This window comes from Cibotium barometz, chromosome 64 (genome assembly GCF_041138505.1).
Source record: "Cibotium barometz isolate CiBa-2024 chromosome 64, ASM4113850v1, whole genome shotgun sequence".
Classification (NCBI taxonomy): Eukaryota; Viridiplantae; Streptophyta; class Polypodiopsida; order Cyatheales; family Cibotiaceae; genus Cibotium; species Cibotium barometz.
The window spans coordinates 29,995,886-30,020,018 of NC_141109.1; the positions used below are offsets into that span (position 1 = coordinate 29,995,886).

General features: G+C 48.7%; 1 protein-coding gene across 1 annotated transcript in view; it reads left to right on the forward strand.

Moving 5' to 3' along the window:
• The window catches only part of MCD1 (multiple chloroplast division site 1), a 34,126-nt gene extending 13,929 nt beyond the window's left edge, over window positions 1–20,197 (forward strand). Inside the window, exons 2-4 of the mRNA XM_086796850.1 lie at window positions 487–650; window positions 18,847–19,237; window positions 19,379–20,197. Of these exons, the coding sequence (XP_086652976.1) occupies window positions 487–650; window positions 18,847–19,237; window positions 19,379–19,582 (759 nt within the window). The 3' untranslated portion in view covers window positions 19,583–20,197. The remainder of the gene's footprint in view (window positions 1–486; window positions 651–18,846; window positions 19,238–19,378) is intronic.
• The last annotated feature ends 3,936 nt before the right edge of the window (window positions 20,198–24,133 follow it).

The following is a 24,133-nucleotide window of genomic DNA, read 5'->3' on the forward strand; positions in this document are numbered from 1 at the left end:
GATCGAGGTACCCACGAAGCCGTTTGGCTAGACGAGGAGTTATTTCAAGAGTATCCCCAGTTGTTGGCGGACTACTTGGAAGCCATGAACCTGTTGCCAAGCTAAGCAGGAGGGAATATCACATGCACTCTGTACTGTAGTGCATGGTGACAAGATGGCTCATCATCATCAGTGCAACATTGTACAGTATTAGCACCTTTTAGGATGATAATTGTTGTACGTTGTGACCCCATTGTAATCCTCAGTCCAGGATAAGTCATGCACGAGCTACGTTTCTATTACATTAAATTGGCCTCTGCATTTTCCCCTTCTGTATATAAAAAATGTTTAAAACGGGATGTGCCCAGAAACCAGCGGAGAATTATAGAGAGAAAGAAGAACTCTAGTCGAATGTTAGGGATGCAACCCGCAAGAGAGAGAGAGAGAGAGAGAGAGAGAGAGAGAGAGAGAGAGAGAGATTTTAACCTTCTAATTGGTGCTCTCCAGGTAAATGGAATTTTGCAGGTAAACAAAGGAACAATGTTAGTAATTAGTGCAGCAATTCTTGGCATGGCAGTACTTGCGGCTTTGGCAAAGCCTAAGGATAGAACTGGTGGCTCTGTGGAAGACCTTGTGAAGAGAGGCCAGTTGAGATCAAATAGAAGATCAGAGTATGTTCTTACATCCAACAATTGTGGTGTTTTTTTTAAAAGCGGCTTTGTTGGGGAGGTTCTGTGTTTTAGTGCATTTCTCTTGCTATTGAAATACCAAGATGAAGTGGTTGTTGCTATTTTTCTTTGTCTAGAAGAATGCATGTAAGGTGCCTTGATTATGTGTACAAGCTGAGGTGCTGGTTGTGCGTTCACTTCCAAACTTGAGTAGTTGTACAGAGCTAGTCTTCTGATGACTTTTGGACATGTAATTTTAGTTGACTTTTCAATTTTGCCTTTGTTCTCTTGTTACCCCCCTCCCTTTCTGCCTGCTGGCTTCTTCCTTTTTGGTCTTCCTCTCTATTGTGTCAACCTTCGTTTGGTGTCTCAGAGTATGGAGGACTCCATGGCAGCCACTTCACCTTCGCGGACTGAGGCCACAGTCATTTTCCCTTTTCCAGAGTAGATCGTCCACTGTCGTCTCTTTGGAGGCTACCACTCTTATCAGCAGGTTCTCTGGTATCAAACCTGCCTGAGGGGAGATTTGCAACTCCCTTCGCGATGTCCTGCAAGCCAGGCTGGTCGGAGAGCAAAACCATATTTCCGACATCCAGTTACTTGGCGCACACTGCTGTGGGCGTGGCTTCCCAGGTGGCCGAGTACCTACCACCTCACAGAACCTTTATGAGCATTTACCATAGGACCGCCTATGGTTGCAAAGGATATGGTGGCCGCAACCCCTCCTTGCTGCACAAACTCCCCATTCTTGCTTCTCCCCCACTCCCCCCCTTTTTCACCCTGACCCCTCTCATCCGTTGCCCTACTTCCCTAAACAAAAACCTTAAAAGTCTTAAACTTTTCAAATTTTCCTTTGTTCTCTCTCCCTTTCTCCCTTCTGCATTCTTCTGTTTTGGCCTTCCTGTCTACTTACGTCTACCTTGGTTCAGTGCAGCGTATATTACATAGCACCCACATTCATGGAATTTTTAGTTGCATCCATGCTCCATTTGTATTGAGTGTTTGTCTTAATTAAGTAAAGTTAAGATTCTGTGTGTTTTTGAGGTGACTCGTTGCAGTTACACTCAAGAAATCTCTGCCCACCCTCACATAATGTGGATTTCCTACTAACCCACAACTTTTGGTATGGAAGACTTTAGTTTTGAGTTATATCAATACTTTGGCCAATGAGGCAACACAAGAAATCGGATCGTGTATAAGCATAAGCGCACAACCACCCCCCCGGAAGCCCAGTCGCCCAGTGTCCCCGGCCTCCATCTTCCCTTCCCTCTTCTGGTCGCTGGGCTTGGATGCAGGTTACCTCTCCCTTGCCATCCTCCTGCTGCCCCCCCTTTGCACTGTAGCCCCTGCTGCCACCCTTCCTGCCTGCAGCACCACCCCCCTCCCCCATTCCCTTACCGCCGTTCTTGGGGGTCTATAGTTGTTTCCTTCACCCTGTTATCTCCACCTGAGCCTTTCCACCCTTGCCCCCTTTGTGCTTCCTCTTGGTTGCCCATGCTCATTTGATTTCAGGCATCTCCCCTTATGAGGACACCATGGCAGTCGCTGTGCCACTCCATCCGAGGCTGCCATCAACTCTCACTTATCTGAAGCGGACCTCTAGCTCCTTGCATCTTCAGTGACCTCTCTTGAGGCTTCTACCTCGGTCTGTCAGTTGTTTCCTCCTTACCATAGCCGTCACCTCGCTAGTGTCTGCTCCCTTCACCGTGTTGTCTCCCTCCAAGCCTCTCCACCTCCGCCTCCTTCGCACTTTCTCTTGGTCGCCCGTACACATCTGACTTCAGGTGGTGCCTTTTGGGCCTTGGCTTCTCCCCCTCAAGAGGACTCCATGGCAGCCGCTCTGTCCACCCATCCGAGGCTTCCATCAACTCACTTATCGTCGAAAGCGGCCTTCTTGCTCCTCGCATTTTCAATGACCTCTCTCAAGGCCACTACCTTGGTGTGCAAGTTCATCGGCGGCAGCAGGCCAGCCCGTGGGCAGATCCGAGACCTCTTGCAAGCTGCTCTGATCGGCGAGCAAGGGTGCAACCTTTTCCTCGGCAACAGCTACATTCTGATCGAGTTCGATTTGCCCTCCTTGGTTGTGAAGTCCTTGGCGTCGAGCCCGCTAGCATAGTGCGGCTCCCAAGTGTACTTTGCACAGTGGAGATGCGGCTTCTATCTGGACTCTGATCCATCGCGAGTGTCTCAAATTTCTTGGTCTCGGTCTACTTCCCTTGTCACATGCATCCCGCACTTGGATGCCACGTAGACATATCTGAACAAGAAGGTGCAGGACCTGGAGTGGAAAACTAGTCCCATGTGAGCCGAGTCCGGGACGAGTCAGCCAGGGTTCCACTCCATGCGTCCGAGGTCAGGTGTGCATTGCCCTGCACATGAAGCAGTGCCAGTCCGCGCTGTGAGTCTTCCTTTGGAATGATGTTAGTTGCTTTGTGTGTTTGGTTTGCGACCAGATGCCAAACCTCTATGTAGAGCTTAGGTTTGCTTTTAGTGTGGGCATAGGGAAGGCTATGAGCCACCCCAAGGGGCCAAGAAGGACCCAGGCTTTGCCCACCAGCCCTAATGTGGGCTGGGCAGGCTGTCGGCCAGCCCTAGGGGCCTGGCCATACAGCCAACAGGGCTATAAGCCCTACCCAGCAAGTTGGCCAGGTGTGGGAGGCAGTCCCGCACCCATGCGCAGGGCTGCCCAGCAGCCTGGGCATTGTCCACGTCATGTGCAAGTGGCCAGCATAGTTTAAGGTGTTTTATTACCATAAGTTGCTACTTTTGCTAGTCGTGAGCATATTTGATGCTGGCCCACTTCAGTAAGCTGGCCGACTAGGGCTAGTGAAGGGGTATATAAAGCCCAACCATAATTTAGTTCATTCATCTCATATTTCACAGAGTGCTGCAGCTACTCAAGGGCCCGGACAGCCAAGCATAGTAACATGGGACGGGGAACGGGGACGGGGACGGGGATTCCTGGGAACCGGGACGGGAAACGGGGGACAGCATACAAAATATGCAATTTTAAGTAAGCACTCATTTAAGAAACTTAACAATACTAAAACAAAGTCACTTTACACTTCCAAAGCATCAATCTTAAGTCATACTAGCAAAAAAATGGGTGTTACAAAAAAGGAGATCGGGCACCCAAGACCCAGTCGCCAAAGGCGAAAGCAAAAGACAAGGGCAAAGGCCTAGGTCCTAACCACGTAAGTGGCATACAAAAAAGAGACTATCACTAGAGTAGTATATATGTCAAAAAGCCTCAAGGGAGCATGTGAAGTGCTGGCCTCACGATCATGGGTCCCTGCAATGCTTGCAGGCTCCATAGAGATGTCCTCCACTTGCTCCTCCAACTCCTCATCATCTTGAGACATCTCCCACTCGGTAAATGCATCAGCCTTTGCAGTTGCACTCTTGCAAAGCATTCACAAGTTTGCACTCACAAAGACTAGATCATTTGCCCGTTCCACCCCAAGACGGTTCCTCTTCTTTGATGCAATGTGACTGTATGAGCTCCAAAGTTGCTCCAGGCAAGAGGAACTCATTGCCTGGTTGAGAATGCGGATGGCTAGATGCTGAAGCTCATGAAAGTTGAGGAGCGTTGAGGCTTGAGCTTGTCAGCTTGAGCCTTGCTTGAGCCTTGCCAATGGGGGCTCTTCTTATAGCCATGGGCCAAGTGGGGAGGGCTGCTCAACGGCTATAGGGCACCCAACGGTTACAGGGTGCAACGGCCGACTGTGCAACGACCGACTGACCGTCCTATCCAGCTCCGTCCCACACGAACAGTCGTCCCGCCGTCCCGGAATCGTTGCCTCCTTGTTGCAGCGTGGGCTCACACGTCCCCTGGCCGTCCCCTGTTCGGTTCCGTTCCCGCGCGTTATGGGACGGTGTTCCCCCGTCCTAGGGGTCCGTCCCCCACATCCCCTGTGACTATGCAGCCAAGGGAGAAGCTAACGCAAGGGTGAAGGTTGAAGGTCAAGGGTAGAGATTCATCTCAGGCAAAACAGGTCAAGTCAGTCTTTTATTTTCAGATTTTGCATCATTCTAATAAAAGCAGATACACCATTCATGGTGGGGGCCCTACAGAGGGTATTCCGGACCCAATACTGTGTCCTCTTCTCCCCCCCCCCCCCCCCCTCTCTCTCTCTCTCTCTCTCTCTCTCTCTCTCTCTCTCTCTCTCTATTTTCTGCACATCTACTTTCAGTTTTGTGCGTTATTCTCGTTGTGAACGATTGCTGATCTTCTGAGTATGGAAGTTACTGATCTACCCCGAAGCTTCCGCATGTTATAGTGGTATCAGAGCCTACTTCAAGTGTAAAGATTCAGCAAGAAACCAGAAAATTTTTCGAAAATTTTTCTCTTGCTCGTGTGGTTGGTTTTTAGACTCCGGTGGACCACCCCTTTCGGAGTGACTCCTGTCCCTCAAAGGACGATTGGTTTTAGCCTCCGGAAGTCTCCCACACACATAGTGGATGGTCAGATTGCGCTTCAAAAATGTAGTGCATTTTCCTCTATGGCGAGCTACGACGATGAGAGAGAACAAGGACGTTGGGATCGAAGTGCACCAGGCAGTCCATCTAGGGCATCAGGCATGAGTGTACTAGAGATGTTCAAAAAGATGATGCGAGCAATGGCAGAACAGAGTACCAAATTGGAAGAGCAGAAAGCGCAGATACTGACTATGGAAGAATGCACCCGTTCTCCAGCTCCACGTTTTTTGTCTCCTCCTCCCTCTCCTTCTGTTTCCCATATTCTAGAGCCTCTACACAAGGACCCTTTCGAAGGGTCACGACCGCAGCCGAGTTCGATGCTTGAGTTGCAAATGCGTGCAATGGAGATTCGACAACGAGAAGACGACGCCATACGACACGTGGAACATGAACAATACCTTGCGGCTTTGGACGCAAGAGTTACACCAGCAGCTTCCTCAAGTCATTTTCCCGAAAAAATGAACTTCAGGAAGTTTACTGGTATTTTGACCCCACAACTCTTTATTCATGGTTGCATCAATTTGAAGCTTACTTTGCCGCAGTTCGAAAAAGTGATACTGACAGGGTGATCTTAGCTAGTTGGTACTTGGAAGGTGAGGCCATTCCTTGGTGGACCCAGTGGGCTCATTACACCAGATTAGGTATGGCAGCTTATGTTTGGGACAAGTTTGTCTGCGACCTTAAGCAGCGGTTTCTACCGCTCCATTACCTTGAGTGACTCGAAGACGAGTTAAGGGAAGTGCGTCTAAATGCGCAACTAGTCTTTCAGTTTGCCAATAAAATTTCAAACTTATGTTTGCAGTTGGGCTTATTTGATACGGACAAGAAAGGGCAATTCCTTTGTGGCCTTAACACGCAAATCCAGTGGGAGGTGTGTATGTTTAGGCCAGCGACCTTCAAAGACGCACTCTCGCTTGCGTAGAGTGCTGAAATGAAACACAATGGTGGAAAGCCCAAGACTTCCCAGTCGACTACTCCCAAGGCTAACACTGTAACTATTTGGCCCTCCTAGCTCTATTTCACATAATGAAATCCACGCGCGGACACCAGACAGGTGGAAGAAGACATGGGGACAGGATCCATAAGGATTGATTAAGAAAAAGCACCATTCTTGGTCAAAAAGCAAGAAAAAGCAAAAAGTCAAATAGGGTTGACCATGAGCCAAGGGTACCATTGGAAAGAGGAGACTAAGCCACTTCAGGTGGTACACCCTTCATCTCCTTGTAATTCTAGGCGAAACACTCCTTAAATTCCTTGAGGAGGGTAACGAGCTTATCTTCTTCAGCTGAAGTCAAGTCCTCAGCAATATATACGGATCTGGCTTCCTCCCCTGGTCCTGCAATATCAACTTCCTTGACTTCGGTCAGGCCATCCTATAATGTGGACAGTCCATCTTCCTTAACCCTTTTTGCCGTCAGTTGGACCACTTTCCGTTCGTCAACAGTGTAGGTTTTGAAGTGGTCTGGTACTGAGAGCAAGTCTAGTTTATTCTCATTCTCACTTTTTGTTTTAGCCATGACTTTTCTAGTCTCTCGCTCGGCTTGTGCCAAAGCTTTACTCTGTTTTCGACGCCTAGCTTTCGTAAGCCTAGGTGTTTCTGGCTCTCGAAGGATGACTTTCTCTGTTTTTCCTCTAGTGATATCTTACTCAATTTCTCACCCCAATCCTTAGAAAACTCATCGTGTACCTTAGTGGCTTCGAGGTATCTTAGCCACTGGGCATCCGTGGGTTTTCTTCGTAATAGGACATTTCATCGGGCAATATATTGTTTTTGTTTTCGCCATCTTCTGTGGCGTTGAGCGTTGGTACGGCCTTGTGTTACAGTCCCTTCTATGCTAAAGGCCTTCTCTTCTGATTCTTCATCAATGATTTGCCAATTAACCATACAGACAGAGGTTGTAGGAACAGTTCCAAATTCCACATATTGGGTCTCCCTGGGTTGCATCACATCTATGGTAGCTAGTACATGCATCCGGTTTTCACTGAAGTCCGGAATAGGAAGTGATGCATACATTTCCGTTTCCTCTTCTTCTTTGGAATTTTCCACTGTGGGCTGGCATATTTGTATAGATGTGGTCCGCTCGGTTGTGACCAAACCATTACCGAACAACTGCCCTTCCATGGGGTGTGCTCTCCACGTTCTCAGATCTATCTTTAAAATTTGCGAATCCCTACGCTTATACACGTGATCTAATGTCCAATCGTGCACCAATTTGGACTCCCTCATGAAGGATCTCCCCAATATTATGTCATATGAGTCGGGTTGGTACAGGAAGTCCATTACCACAAATGTATGATGGTAGTGAAACGTAAAGAGTTTGAGTTTCACATTCGCCAAAAGTCCAACGGGTCTTGAAGATGTTCCGTCTTCCATTTTAACGATTAGATTTGCTCTTTTTAGATCGGGTTTTCCCTAGTTTTTCCAGCAACGTTTTGTGATGATGCTAATCCCCACCCCACCATCTAGGATAACCAGTGCCTAGTATCCGTCATGATGAATCCGGATTGTAGCATTTGTGTCGTCACTTTCGTAATAACGTCCCAATTGATTAACTGGTATCTTGACGACTCGGGTTTCCCTTGTGTGTTTTAGGGTTCTTTCTGTCGGAGGTGGTAGAACCTCCTCTGTAGTGTCGGTTGGCCTCCTCTGTAGTGTCGGCTGGCCTTAGTCCGCCTTCTACTCATTCCTTTATGTCTGTCCATAGGGTTGGTGAATTGCGTAGCAGTTGCCCCAATGGCATTTGCACAGATGTGGATAGCACAGCCGGGAGGCTTCCTATGTCTCTGGGTTGTTTGATGATTGAGGATTCCCTCCATGTGTGTGTCTCGTATTTATCCCTAGGGGGAAGGAATGGTTGGACTCACTCTGCACATTTTCTTCAAACATCCTAGACATTGTGTTTGCTAGAGATCCCTCTTCCGTTTCTTTTGGAATTGGAGTAGGTACGTCCAATTTTCTTTCCCTTGCTGGCTCATTTCTTGGATACATTGTATCCCTGACCCGGTCAGCCCTTAGCTTGGCTTCATGAAGCCGTTGAGATTCCTCTACTAAGGTCCTCGCGTCTTCGAGCTTCCTTATCTCCTCTTCGGCATTTGGATACTCCCCGACTTCTTTAGGGTTTAGGACCAAGGGACCCACGAAGCGGTATGGCTTGACATAGAGTTCTTTGACGACTATCTGGCTTTATTGACGGACTATTTGGACGCTATACAGCTTCCGTCAAGTTAAGCAGAAGGGGATATCACGTGCATCCCGCAATTGGATGGCACGTAGACATATCTGAAGAAGAAGGTGCAGGAACTGGAGGGGAAAATTGATCCCATGTGAGCCCTGTCTGGGACGAGTCAGCCAGGGTTCCACTCCATGCGTCCGAGGTCAGGTGTGCATTGTCCTGCACATGAAGCAATGTCAGTCCGCGCTGTGAGTCTTCCTCTGGAATGATGTCAGTTGCTCTGTGTGTTTGGTTTGCGACCAGATGCCAGACCTCTGTGTAGAGCTTAGGTTTTCTTTTAGTGTGGGCATGGGGAAGGCTATGAGCCACCCCAAGGGGCCAGGTAGGCCCCAGGCCTTGCCCACCAGCCCTAGTGTGGGCTGGGCAGGCTGTCGGCCAGCCCTAGGGGCCTGGCCATACAGCCAACAGGGCTATAAGCCCTACCCAGCAAGTCGGCTAGGTGTGGGAGGCAGTCCCACACCCATGCGCAGGGCTGCCCAGCAGCCTGGGCATTGTCCATGTCATGCGCAAGTGGCCAGCATAGTTTAGGTGTGAAAGTGTTGAGTTTTATTAGCATAAATCGCTACTTTTGCTAGTCGTGAGCATATTTGATGCTGGCCGACTTCAGTAAGCTGGCCAACTAGGGCTAGTGAAGGGGTATATAAGGCCCAGCCATAATTCAGTTCATTCATCTCATATTTCACAAAGTGATGCAGCTACTCAAGGGCCGGGACAGCCTAGGGAGAAGCTAACACAAGGGTGAAGGTTGAAGGTCAAGGGCAGAGATTCATTTCAGGCAAAACAGTTCAAGTCAGTCTTTTATTTTCAGATTTTGCATCATTCTAATAAAAGAAAATACACCATTCGTGGTGGGGGCCCTACAGAGGGTATTCGGGACCCAATACTGTGTCCTCTTCTCCCCCCCCCCCCCCCCCCCTTCTCTCTCTCTCTCTCTCTCTCTGTATATTTTCTGCACATCTACTTTTAGTTGTGTGTTATTCTCGTCGTGAACGATTGCTGATTTTCTGAGCAGTGAAGTTACTGATCTACCTTGAAGCTTCCGCATGTTACATCCCTGGCCTTCCCAAGGAGGATCACACACTCCTTTTGTTGATTGGGCATTCTCTGGGTCAGGTTTTTTGTCATCATTTGGTTTTGACACCTTGGTGCTCAGTGAGACTGTTTTTGAGTGAAATGTTTTATTGCTTGCAAGATTTGAATGTCCAATTTATGGACAGGGGATGCCTACTCATGAACCGTGCGCGCGAATTTGTATATTTTGATCTTGCTTTTGGGTTGTAAAGAGGTGGTTAAGTGTGACTCTTAACTCTTTGTTTATTTGTACATGAGTTATTGCTCAGGTTCACACTTCATTAAAGTGAGAGCATAAACACTATAAGTGAGTTTGGGCTTTTTTCTTTCCAACTGGCCTTAGACCCAAGGTCCTCCTATAGTTATTTTTTTTCACCTCCTGTAGGTGCTTTTATATCCGCCCGTCGTTGGCGATATGCCGTCGAGGAAGCCTTGTGAGGCTTTGAACTTAGGACCTCGTGGTCTTAGACAAACATCTTTACCACTTGAGCTATCACCTCATTGGTGAGCTTGGTCATTTAATAGCTTCTGGCTGGCTATGCACTCAAACATGTGCCCTCTTTTATTAAAGAGGTGTGGACACCTGTGTGGGCACCCTCCCCACTTATGGAAGAGGTGTGGCCATTGATGAAGTGACCCAATTGGCAGCACCCTAAAGTATGGGCCATCATGATTGTCTCTCATGAAAGTGTATTTGTAGAAAGAAATAATAAAGGTATCGCTTCAACATAACAGCCCGTACATATTCGAAAGCGCCCGTATCTGTTGCGCTTACAGCCCATAGACCTGCACGATTGGCTGAGAGTGCCGTACAGCCTGTGCAATGCTGTCGTATAGTCATATTTTCTGCCTGCATATCAATGCTGACATGCAGTACATGCTGCATGTGCTTTTGTGCACTTTGGTGTGCCTGACTCCAGCTCTCACTGATTGGAACCTCCAAAACTTATTGAATTGACGGCTTAGAGCTTCTGTTGGTTTTATTTCTGCTTTACATCCGCGTACTTGGTCATTTTGGTCTTCTATATCTTGGCTTGGCACACCCAAGCGTGCGTATGGATGTCGGTGGAGCATAGTTGTACTATGACAAGTTAGTGGGGATTGGGGAGTGAGAAATTGGGTGCCTAAAGCTTTGGATTTCGATATTTTGCATCGACAAAATTCATGTTTGGTATCTGTTTTCATTGCATAAAGTGTCATCGAAAACCAGGCATTCAATGTCCATGAAGCTTGTATTTCACAATTTCCTTGTTAATACATATAATACAAGGGGTCTTGGTCCTTTCCAGCCCTAGTTCTTGTGTCAATTAATTTTCAGCATTGCTTGGGTGCCTAAAGCTTTGGATTTCGATATTTTGCATCAACAAAATTCATGTTTGGTATCTGTTTTCATTGCATAAAGTCTCATCGAAAACCAGGCATTCAATGCCCATGAAGCTTGTATTTCACAATTTCCTTGTTAATACATATAATACAAGGGGTCTTGGTCCTTTCCAGCCCTAGTTCTTGTGTCAATTAATTTTCAGCATTGCTACTTTGTTTGTGTTGTGCCATTTTAAATTATGCGATTTCAAAAACATTTGGCTTGAATCTGGTAACATTTTCAGGCATTTAGTATGCTCTGCATTCTGTATTTTATTGTTAGGAATTGGATGCAAGCAATGATGTATGTAGGGGACACCTCTCCTATAAAAGGATCATTATTGTAATGTTATGAGTATGCTTAATCTTTTAAGATTATCTCTTTTTATTAATCCCTAATCCCAACATCTGGCATCATAGCTACCCTGCTAGTTCTGTGTCACTCACGAGTCCGCCATCATGTGTGCCTTAGTCAGTATTTGCTGCCTCAGAGCCCGTTTACGCCACCATTTGTGAGGGAGCTAGTGGCGAATGAGCCATGGCCACCTAATCGCAAGAGTGGCGCTGCTCACCTTGCTGGTGGCACTACTATAGGCAGAGCCATCAACACCGATGGCTCTAGTGCCGAGCCAACCACCATCACTGGGGGCTCCACCGAGCAGCACTGGCTGAATTTGTGACAGCTTTGCCTAGATCAGCTTCGCTCAGCTCACTTTTGCCACCGCACGCTCAGAAGTCAAATTGCGTACATCTTGTTTTTGTTATACCTTCGTGATTGCATCTTACATCCAGTCAAATCGCAGTGCCTTGTGTGCACAATCCGGTTGTTTTCCCGTACTTTCTCACAAGTCTGTTAGTGCACAAAAAAGGTGACTTTCGTGTTTTTTTTTTCCGAGAAAAGATCCTTTCATTAGTTATATAAAAACGCCCAAAGGGCTACAAAAGGCTCTCTCCTGCTCATAAGAAAACAGAGCAGAGATCAAAGCAAGGCAGCCAGGGAGACTCTCCCTAGGTGCTAAAAAGTACAAGTATCAGTACAAAGAACTGAGGGGCTATATCATACAATAGAAGGGGGGAAAAGCCAAACAGGTGGCCTGTAGTGCCGGCGGGGGGACCCCACGTGAAGGGTATAGAAGGGGCCGTTGCGCCAAGTGGTGTGAAAGGCCTGGCACCGCAAGATCTCCTCATCCAAGTCGCCCCGGATGCGGTCATACTGTCCTCGCAGGTTGTGGATCAACTCCTGCCAAATCCCCCGAATTGTCTCTGCTGGTGGCTCCAGTCTCCCCTCAAAGGCCCTGAAACACCGGGCCCTCCAAGTGAACCAGATGGTGAGGCTGCTGAGGAGCTCCCATCGTAGATCCCTCTCTTGTGTCCAGCTGGCGGACGAGAAATCCGGTGAAGGAACCAGGCGAGGCTGGCCCCTAATGAATCTGATGGCCTGGCTGTCCTGCTCCGTCTCATAGCCCATAGCAGGCCCTGACGAAGTCGACCAAGCAGCGGCACCCCACGTATACATACCCTCTGAGAGAGGGGGGCCAAAATGCGCAGCATCCGCAGCCAAATCTGCTGCGCCTGAGGGCAGTCCCATAGGCAATGTCTCTGAGTCTCCATAGGGTGGCCGCATCGGACGTAGGCCGCCGGAAGACCGCTGTAGACAAGCCAGGTGCCAACTGCAGAGCCCCTGTGGGCGATCAGCCATTGGAAAGTCGAGATCTTGCGTGCCTGTCGACTAGCCCAGAGCCTGGTCCAAAAATCCCCTAGGAACTCCTGTGAGAGTCCCTGTAGCCGCCAATGCCCCGATGCAGCTGGAGAGACTATCCTCCGCGCCGTCAAAATCTGCCCCCCCAACCGAATAGTATACTGGAAAAAGGTGATCTCTGTGGCCTCCAGGGACGCATAAGGATCATGCCACTCGTACTCGCCAGGGTCCCACTGGAGCCGGGCCAAGGGACGGGCTGCATATGCCCATATGCGCCAATCGGAGTCCACATCTGCAGGGTCTGGGTCAATATGCCACCTTCGAGAAGCGGCGGCCACTACCCGTATCCTCTGAAAGATGCACTCTGCAACCAAAGGCGACTCCACCTCCACTCGGTGCAGTCTACCCTCATCCTTGATCTCATAGTAGAGGCATCTGCCATCCTCAGTGCAAGCTCTGACAGCAATCAGGATCTCCAACTGTGTAAAGGCTCCCATCCACTGTGGGGCCACTGGCTCGAGAGGCGTGAACCACTCCTCTGTGAGTGCCTCCTGAATGTCATCCCTCATTATCAGCCCCCCTCAGAAGTGACTCAGCCTCTCCACCTGGATCTCCTCTGGAAGACTGCAGAAGGCCTGCCAGTCTCCAAAACTACGTGCTGGGCCTGCCGCCAATGGTCCCCAGGCTAGACGAGGCCGAGAACCCAGCATATGACCCTGCTTTGTGCGAACCGTTGGGTTCCAGATGAGCGGCTGTCTGGCCCGCTCCTCATCACAAGAAGGAGGTCTCTGAGAGAGTCCCGGTCTCAACAACTCCCAAGCTCTCAGGATGCTCAAAGCAAATCTGCCCTCCCAACCTCTACTGAGGCGTGTCCTCCTCATCTCTATGAAGATCCATCGTATCTCTGGTGCCCAAGTGCCCCCTGCTGGGGGAGCCCAAGCCTGCAACCGCTGCAAAAGGAGCTCTTTCCAAGGCTTAGCGCCTGGAAGCAGCCCCCGAACAATAAGCTTCCCCAATAAGGCTCTGCTCTGATCAACTGGATCTATAATGCCCAAGCCTCCCTGGGCCAACGGAAGTGTAATAACTGCCCAAGCAACCTTAGCCCGGGCTGGTTGACCATCCCGCCCAGACCAAAGAAAGTTCCTGATCAGCCTCTGTACCTGGCTGATGCAAGAGCTCGAGAAGATCCAGCAAGATGTGATGTACCACATGGTCGCTAAAAGCACGTGATTTGCCACCACCACCCTCCCAGCCAAGGAGAGCCGAGCTGTACTCCAATACAAAAGCTTCTTCCGAATGCTCAGAAGAAGCGGGGCAATCTGCTGCTCAGGTGACAAATCTAGTCCAATCTGGCATCCCAAATACCTCACTGATGTGCCAGGAGGAATCCATCTAAAACCGGGGTCTGGGCTCCATGCTGGAGTGGGAGCGCTACTGATCCAAAAGGCCACGGTCTTGCGCCAATTGATCAATGCTCCCGAAGCTGCACTAAAAACCTAGAGCGACTGCTCTGCCCGTTGAAGATTGGCCTCATGGCCATGCAAAAACAAACCCGTGTCATCAGCAAACTCAGCATCGAGCAGGTCCTCCCCCCGAACTGGGAGCTGGAGTCCTCTCAAACCAACCTCCTCTGCCGTCAGATACATGCTCATAGCCTCAGCAAAGAAGAGAAAAAGAAACGGGGCGAGAGGACACCCCTGACGGACTGATCTGGTCAACTCAAAACTCGGCCCCCGTCCTCCTGCAATCAGCACCTGGCTACGAGCTGTGGAGTATAGAGCCGCCACCCCTCGAATCCAAACTGGCTCAAAGCCCAGGCGAAGCATAGTGCCCTCTAAGAAACCCCAATCGACTGTATCGTATGCCTTCTCAAAATCGAGAAGCATCACGACCAAGTCCTCACCAAGAAATCTAGCTCGGGCCGTCACCTCCCTGAATGTGAAAATGTTGTCAAGGATACTATGCTCCTTGACGAATCCTGTCTGGGTAGCATGAATCAACTCCCCCAAGAAGGGTTGGATCCTCAAACTCAAGGCCTTTGCTAAGACCTTGTAGACAGTGTTGAGGATCGTAATAGGTCTCCAATGCCGAATATCATCTGATACTCCCTCCCCCTTGGGGATAAGAAAGATCAAGCCCTCTGAAAAGCTCTGTGGCATCACCCCAGTGTCCAAAACATACTGAAAGCCCCTGCGGAAGCCTGGCCCCAAAAGGTCCCAATAACGCATAAAAAAGGCAGGTGTCAGTCCGTCCTCCCCTGGGCAACTATGGCGCGGAAGGACCCTCAAGGCCTCAGCAAGCTCTACCTCTGAAAGAGGCTCACCCAGAACTGTACGCATACGATCTGTGACCCTCCTCTGCACATGGGCCCACACAGTCTGTCTGCAAGCATCCCGAGCCTCAGTGGCTGGCTCCTCTGAAAGCAGGTCCCTGTAGAACTCAGTGGCAATGGCTCTGATCTTCTCGGGCTCAGTGGCTACCGATCCGTCCGGCCTCCCAAGTTGACGGACTCCTGCTCGAGCATGGCGGGGTCCAGTAATCTCAAAAAACTCCCCAGTCACTCTATCACCAAGCTGCGTCCACTGAGAGGCCTGGCGACGATAGTAAAACTCATGTCTCTGCTCCTCTGCCTCTCTAACCTCCTGGTGTGCCTGGCTCAGCTGGGACGCCACCCACTCACATGTAGGTTGCTGCTCCTGAAGGCGTTGAAGCGAAGCAAGGCTGCGTCTCAGCCACCGCTCCCGCTCGCGAGTCTCTCCCAGTCGTGTCAAGGCTGCAGCGTGCAAAAAAGAGCTGAGCTCGATGAGTCCCTGGGTACACTGGCCTGCCCCGCATCCTGGTCAGAGCTCTGACTGTCATGCCATATCCTCTCAATGTCCTCAGCGAGACTAGGATCTGTAAGTACCCTCTCCAGGATCCTCAACTGCAAGCTGGTCTCCCGTGTCCTCTCCTCAAGTGTCAAAATAAATGGCGCGTGGTCTGAAAAAGAGGTGCCGGCGAGAATGCCAACGGAGCCCCCTCGCTCCCCTAACCTGTCGCCCACATAGAAGCGATCGATCCGAGATAGATTAGTCCCTCCCTGCCGGCGATCCGACCGAGAGAAACTAAGACTGTCATGAGAGCGGGAGAAGGCCTCATGCTGCCATGCATTAGTGATCCTCAGTGACATGCAAAATCGCTCCCAAGCTGCAAGCTCCGTGCCGTGCACTGTAACATGACTGCCTCCCACTCTATCGGCCGGGTCCTCAAGCATGTTGAAGTCTCCCCCGACACACCAATATGCGGCCTCTGGCAATGCATCCGTAACTTGGGTCCAGAACTCTGCTCTGGCACTAGCATGGTTGGGCGCATAGACATTGAGCACGCCAAAGAGCTCATCATGCGTCCTCAGAATGACATACTGTGCTCTACCAGGCACAATGATCCCTCGATCCACAATGGCTTGCCGCCATACATCTGCAATGACCATGCATACTCCTCCTTGCCCACCCAAGGGGCCAAACCCTACAGACCAAAAGGTGTCCCATCTACCAGGCATCACCGAAACATATCTCTGGATCCTGCTCTCACCCAAATGGTGCTCCTGCAACATCAAAATATCAATACTGCCCCCAACCAGGCATCTCTGAAGCTCCTGCCTCAAGCAGCCGCAATACCGTATATAATGTGCGCCGCCAAGGCCCTGTACATTCCATGAGATGATCCTCATGGATGACCTGCTGAGGTGGATGCTGTCTCAGCCGTGCAGTGGGCATTCGCAAGCGGCTTGGATGGAGAATAGTCCCCATCCGAGCAGCTACGAGTCTGCCCACCCTGTGTGCTGCAAGAATCTCGGATCAGGCGCCAGTGGCTGTGTCCCATGGCGACTGCCTCCCGCTCAGACATAGCAGCCTCGTGCATGCATACATATCCAGGGTCGCGTGCTAAGCCTGCCACTATACGAATGGCCAAATGTCGAATCCCTGAGGCATCCACACTCCCTGGATCAAAGAAAAAATGAGCCAACTCCCATAGTCGGCCTATCACATCTGTCACCTTCCAGATCGCTCACATGATGAGAAAACTCAACTGCCTGAGTCTTCAAAGTGCTAAGAGCGAGATCCATGGTCCACTCCTGGTCGCGAGGGCCATAGAGAGGGAATGAGAAGGCCACCGCTAAGTCAAGTGCCTCCTCCCCGCGGGCCGGAGGTATCACTACATGCACTCTGATGGGTGCTGGCTCATGGGGGCCCTCTACTCCAAAAAGCCGTGTGAAGGAGTAATCAAAAGCCTTTGAGCGCTGTCTAGTGTCGAGACGACTCAGCCGACTGCGTATAGAGGATAGCCGTGAAGCCCGAATCGGCATGGTGAGTCTCCTCTGCGGTGCTCGAGCAAGGTCGGTGCTCAATGTCCTCCGGACTGCAGGTGAACGCCAGCGGACTGCCAAGGCCTCCCGGGGAACTGAGGCGAGCGGGGGGGGGAGGAGGGGGGGCAGAGGGGGGTGGAGAAGGAGCTGCTGCCAAAACCGGAGCGGGGACGGGAGGAGGCGAAGGTGGAAGCGAGGCGGGAGGGTGGGACGGGGGAGGGGGGGGAGGGGGCGAAGGAGGGGGTGCTGGCATCTCCTGGTCCTCAGTCGGCGCTGGGGTCTCCTCCTAGAGGGGAGCAAAGCTGTTCCTCACGGGAACCCAGTGATGCTGAGACTGAGGCTGCTACTGCATCGGTCTCTGGGTGTGCTGCTGTGGCTCTCCCCTTGGACGGCGCCCCTGTCCAGGCTGCCACTCCGAGGTCTCTGTGGGCTGGGTAGGTGTCCCGGAGGTTGCCTGCCGAGCCGCATCTGTGGGCGGGCCACCAGGGGCCTGCTGCTGCGGTGAGGGTCTGGGTCTCCTGCGCGGACAGGCCTTGGCCAAGTGGCCGACCTGCCTGCAAATAAAGCACTGGTTCGGGAGCCGCGAGAACTCCACTCTCTGATCAATCCATTCTCCCCCTATCCTGGGTAGCTGAATGACCTTCGGAAGGGAGGAGATGTCAGGAACCAAAACTCTGACCGAAGGTAGCCCAGCTGCTCTAGTCTCCACTGAAGCGGCTGTGGGGCCAATCTCAAGCACCGAGCCCACCAATGCTCCAAGCCTCGACGAGAGCGGAAGGTACTCGCGGCGGAGTCCAGGGAAGCAAACTGTAGCATGGAAAAGGCGCTCTCCCTGCTCGGCCGCTGCTGGGTCAAAGCCATGCTGCCAAGGTCTGAAGAATGCCCGAGCACCCCTGATGTCAAGGGGACTCATGGCAAGGACCTGGGCCACGCTCTGGGCAGTCTCGAACTCGATCTGGTAGTGTCCACGGCCCAGTAGCTGAACGTCCAGGATCTTGCCCACATCTGCAAGAAGGCGGGCCTGGAGAAGATCCCGGATCTCCCCTCTGCTGGGGCGAGTGCCGACTATACGGCAAATGGTGGAATGTGCCTGGAGGCGTTCCACCTCTGCGGCGAGGCTCACTTCCTCTTCTGGCGAAAGAGAAAGCCTGATGGGGGTATCCTCAGGGGCAGGCGAGGTGGCTGCAGAAGAGTCCCTCTGAGGTGGGGTGGGAGGAGCCTTCATGAGAGTCTGAAGCTATGGCGAAGGCGGAGCGAATGCGGAGAGGCCTGCAAGAACCGAGCTGCACACAAAGACGGTAAAAAAGGAAAGAAGTCCCCAGGGGACGGAAAAAACCAGAAAGAAGAGGAGGGGGGGGGTAAGTCGGCGAAGAAAGAACCCTAGGGGGGGCGGAAGCAGCGCGACAGGGGGGGTAGGGGGAAAGAGAGGGCTGGTCGGGGCGCTGAAGAGGGGAGGGGGGCGCGAAGGCGAGGAGATGGGGCGGCGGGCGCTTCAGCGCAGGAACACCAGGTGGAGGGTGGGTGCACAAGCGAGGGCAGGGGGGGGGGGGGGGGGGACGCGTGGGCGGGAAGGGGGACTGGGCGTGTGGCCGCAGCGCGAGCAGGGGGGGAAGGCGGGAGCTTCAGCGAGCGTTTTTCTTCTTTTAGTTGACTTTCGTGTTTCTTGCATATAAATCTGCTTTGGGATATCTCTTTCTGTGAGGATGGCACAAAGAGGATCAAATAGCTTTGGGTATATGCCCACTGAGGATAGGCTAGAGATGGGGGATAGTATGCCTAATTTCTTTCAGATATAGAACTAACTCTAAGTGGTTCTTTTAAGTGTGCTTCAATGCAGCATCTTCTGTCTTGGGTATAGTTTATGATATGAATATTATGCTGCAAACCTGCACTCATGCAAGTGCATATGGCCTTGGGGTGGTATGCACATCATGCATGCAGATACACACTTGATTAAAAGTGCTTGCTTAAGGCTTTTATTGCTTTTTTGTTTATGGGTTTCTTGGACAGCTCAAGGCCTTTGAAGTATGAAGATCCATTCAATAATCCGATGGTTAAAGTTGGTGAGAGAAATGCAGTTGTGAAAATGTATGGGAAAGCCTTTAGGCTACAGCCTGTGACTTTGACCCAAGAGAAGATGCTGAGTCATCAAAACAGGAGAGTGCAAGCCTATCAGTGGAAAAGGCCAACTGTGTTCTTGGTTGAAGGAGAGCCAATTCCAGATGGTATCGATCCTGATACTGTAAGATGGATACCCCCAAATCATCCCTTTGCCACTGCTAAGAACGACTTTGACGAAGTTGCTGCAGAGAAGAATGTGTATCAGACTAGAGGCGTACCCTCTCGTGTAAGAGCGGAACATGAAGCTTTGCGCAAAAGAATGATGGAGGCAGCTGAAAGGGTTCTCTCTCCCCCCCAACACACACACACACACACAAAATCCCCAAGCCCTCTTGTCTGCTTGCTGATCTGTAATGTTTTCTCAAATTTTTTCCCTTTTGGACTATTGTGATGGAGAGGCTTGCTTGTTTCTTAAATGCAGGAAACCGAATTCCAAGTTCCAGTCTTTGATTCGTTGACAAACGGTGAAAGGAAAAGAATTGAAAAGCCTTATCAAGCTTTCTCTGAACAGCCTGATAATGGGATTGGATCAAGGCCCATAAAACCATTTGAGAAGCCAGATGGTGACATTTCAGCCAAAGTCCAGGAGAATCCTTCTAGCCCCTTCAATCCAAATGCAGACTAAGGGGCAGTCATATATTGGACAGAATTTCTACTGACGGGCTAAGTGTTCGCTTAAGAGCCCAGGCACCAGCAACCTGGCTGTATCTGAGAGGGGACGTTTGGGATGGTGAGGGCTAGCTGAATGAAGCTGTTAAATGTATATGTTGTATGCTATAACTGTGGCGTGTTGTGAATTTGAGCCGTATCTAGGCCACAGGAGATGGTTTCATTCCAGGACTGTGACGGTGCAATTTTACAGAAGAACGTGGAGTTGTTCACCGGTCTGAGTTGATTGGATTTGTACTCGGGCTAAGCTTAGCCAAACAACCTTACTCCATCCACTCATGAAACATGGCTAAGCTGGAGGGTCAGAATTAAGCTTTATGGATAGATGCAGTGTTTTCTTCCCTTTCCTTAACATTAGGAATGCAGGCAAGTGTGTAAACATTAAACATAGTAATCATTTAGTAGCATGGAGAGGTGGTCAGTCGTTGGACTCTGAAAAAAGTCTCTGTGATTGTTCGGCAGAAGTATGAGGATGGGTACCCATGTAGCTGTTACAGATTTCTTTCCAAAAATCTTAAGAGCTAGCAATTGGCAATGCAAGTCGCCAACAAAAGCAATTATTTTTTGGTCACTCGCCAAGTTCATCAGTTTATCACTTAGCGTTTTGCGTCAATGGTAAATTCATCAACGATATCCTATTCCAGAAATCCCAGGTTCAGATCCCACACCCAACACTTTGGTGCTAGCTTGGTTATGACACACAAAACTCTCTCTCTCTCTCTCTCTCTCTCTCTCTCTTTTAAGGGTTGAAAATCTTAAGTGCAAACATTTGTCATCAAATATTAAGACAGCCAAAGGTGGTCTCAATGTGCAGGACTTCTGAGTACAAACATGTCATTCAATTCAAGGTCTTCTGAGACATCAGATTGCATGTTCGATCTGCAACCCTTAGGGGTAGGATATGCTATATATAGGTATAACAGTATCTGCAAAGACTAAATCAAGTTTAAGAGTATACATGCATCCATGCATAGATACACATATAAATATGTAATACGAGTTGGAGTTCAGAAATATACTGTTCAGAAAATTTTGTCCATACAGGTTGCTTCGGACAAACCTGCATACTTAATGGGAAACCCAGCAAGGCATTTATCCAAAGTAAACACTTTTTTAAGTGGGGGAGCTTGGGCATCCATGCCTGATCTCTCTCATGAGATCTAAACCCATTACATGCCTTCTATCTTTACTGTTTATGTGGTACTCGATTTTACTATACACAGTTCAGCCTTCTTGTTTGCCTTCTGTAGGACCTATGCTTTGCCAAGCCTCTAAAAGCCTTATGCAAATCAAACTTGACACTTTCAACAATGTTTTCGATCCAATTATTTTAATAACAATGGAGAATTATGACTGGTTCTATTGTCTTTCCACAAAGATGGTAGGTAAGTGGTAGATAGGAGCAATAGGAACTGATTCAAGAAGAGAAAATGAATGGGTAGAAATGGTCACACGATGCCCTCTATTGCAAGCTCTCTCTAAGCCGTTCGTAGACCACAACCTCTACCCTTCACAGTAGTCCGCCCAACCTTGTGTTTCGTCGCCCTCAGACGAAGGTCCTCTGGGGTCATTCTTCAACCTTCTCTGTTTGCTGCAAACCTTAGATTCACTTTTACATGCTCATGCGCCCCCACACACTCCCTCCCTCAATTTATCACTCTTCTTGCTCTCTCTCGATAGATTATTCTCCCTTGCTAAAGCTGGTTTACTTGCGTCTAGTTTTGTAGCACACATCCTATATGTAGACCACCATTACAGTAAGGTATAGTATTGATTAAAAATTAAGCTAGTTCTTTGTCTTTACGATTGCTAGATCTGCAATCTCTATCATTTTCAAAGATTCGTTCTAAATCTGAATGGTGATATTATTAGAGGACCTTTCCTCAATGGCTTACTGTGGATCATGCGTGAAAGCATCATCATCTTCTCTATCCTCCTCCAATCCTCTTCTGACAGCAGAATAGGGCACTGGCTCCTTGTTCACAACCATAAAGATACTTGATAGTTCTAAGGTAAACTGATAAATGCACTCTTTCAAACTCCTCGATGCTTAAACTTTAAGATTTTTGTTTATCTTTGAATGACTTAAGGAATATAAGACACAGAGAAAACCCAAGAGAACATTATTATTGTTCTCCTGTAGCACTTGAAAAGCAACTACCCACCTTATTTGTAACCATCAAGCTATCATTCATCAAAACAAGTCTCACTCGCCCTTTTTTTGAATTCAAATTTATCCATTATTACACCTTTTATGAGCTGAAAGGTTCATTAGTTAGATTTATTCAATTAATAATGCCAACATAGAAAGGAATGTAAACATTACTGTATGGCCTATCATAGTTATGGATGGGGACAATAATAGTGGGAAGCCTTCAACAAGGAACTATGAAAGGAATGCAAGCATGTGGGCTAGGATGCTGTGCCAATGTGGTGAAGGGTTAGGCATGAAGATCCTCGTGATCCTTAGCCCAACCACCATGTAGCTTTAATGGATCACACCCATTAGAGGTGAGGTAGTGGAGCAGGTTGTGACTCACGGAGATTGAAAGGGAGTTGTGATGTGAGGGTGGAGATGTGGGATACAGGCAAGGCCGATCTTGTGGTGGACATGATTGCGTGTAGATGGATGGGTGGCAAGGATGTGCATGTAAGTGTGATGAGCCCCACCGCTGGCGGTCGTGGTGGGATGTTGAAGTGTTAGACGCATTGCATAAGAGTAGGAGGATATGATCTCTCGCTTTCTACCCTAGTAGCTTAGGCACAAACAACGACCCTCCAATCTGGAATCGATGAAAGGGATACACAAACAACGACACTTCCTCCGATCTAGAATCGATGAAAGGGATACCGAATCTATGGAAGGGATATCGGCCCCGACACTTCCTCCGGTTTGGAATCGATGGAAGGGATACCGGCCCATGGGGGAGAAATCCCACGATTAGCAAGATAAGAATAAACTAACCATAGCAATTTGTTATGACCCATGTTATTTGACGAATGATAATCATGGTCATTTAAATTTATATATTTTTTATGATGCCTATTTCTCATGAAGAACACGTTAGGATTGATTGATGTGATGTCAATTGATTGTTACTATTGACGTGGTTTATGTTTATGAGTTTAGGTGATGAGGTGTGCAAGGGTACCGATTTAGGTATTGCACAGTGCGAGGGTACCGATTTAGGTGTCGCACGGATGGTGGATAGAGTCGTGGCGTGTGGACAGATCTCATTATTTTATTCACAATATTTTGTGGCTGTATTATGTTGGCGATTGATATTATTTTGACATCAGGTGTGTGCGCACGCGTCAATTTATTGTACAGTGTGCGTACGAGCACTAGTTGATTTATTTTGTAATGTGCATATGTGCACAAGTTAGATTATTGAATTAGAAAAATAGTGCAAATCTTAGAAGGTTTGAGGACAAAGGCTAATTAAATGGCAAAGTCCAAATATGGATGTGTACTTTATTTTTGGCTGAAAGCCTACTTTGGAATATAACACAAATACCCACGCGAGAAGAAGCCACTCACGTTGGGGGGGGGGAAGATTGCACCCAGTCTTGTGTTGCCTTGTGTTGATGGTGATGTATTTCTTTCAATTGTCTTATGTTTTGTTATTAGCTTTAATTTTCAATTTAATTCAAGTAGTTGTTTTAATATTTGATGTATTTTTATGAGTCTTTTGATTATTCTCTTCAAGAAAATTAAGGGTCCCGTTGCAGTGGTATCAGAGCTTTGGTGTAATTTAATTTTCTTGAAGGCGGTGAAAAGATATGAAAGAGACAAAAACAGAGGTGATTTTGGTAATTTTCTTGAATTTAAATGAAAGAAGAACACATTTAGGGATTTTTGTTTATGTATGGATGAAATAAAGCTTGTTTTTGACCATGGGGTAATCAATCTCCATCAATCTATTGTCCAAAGGATAAAACTAGGTGGAAAACCATTAGTGGGTTTTCCAAAACCATAAAACCACCTTCCTCTTCACTAATCCTCTTCCTAATCTGTCTGTACGGATTGAAAGAGAAAGCAGAGGAGCATGGAGAGCCATAATCAGAATTGCTAAACCTTCCCTTTGCTCAATTTCTATAATAGAGGGATGAGAATTCTTCAAGAGTTGCTTTCAAAAAAATTACTTTTAAATTTTTATTCTTTTTTTTCCTCCTCTGCGATGCGCTGGGCACAAGCTTTGGGCACAAATCTTAAAGTTATATATATATATATATATATATATATATATATATATATAATTATATATAATTTCCCGATTGATTTTCAATTTCCCTCTCTCTCCCTCCTCCATACCGAGGCGGCAGCGCAAGGAGGCGCTGAATTTTTTTTCTTTCTCCATCCGGCTCGCGGCGGCGAGACCTGCTATTTCAGGGCCGGGAGGATTTTCAGATTTTACGCTTATTGAAGCGCTTATTTCAGATTTGCGCTTAATGAAGGAAAAGCTTTGTGAGCTTTTGCTTCTCCCTCAAATCTTGGCCGGTTGGG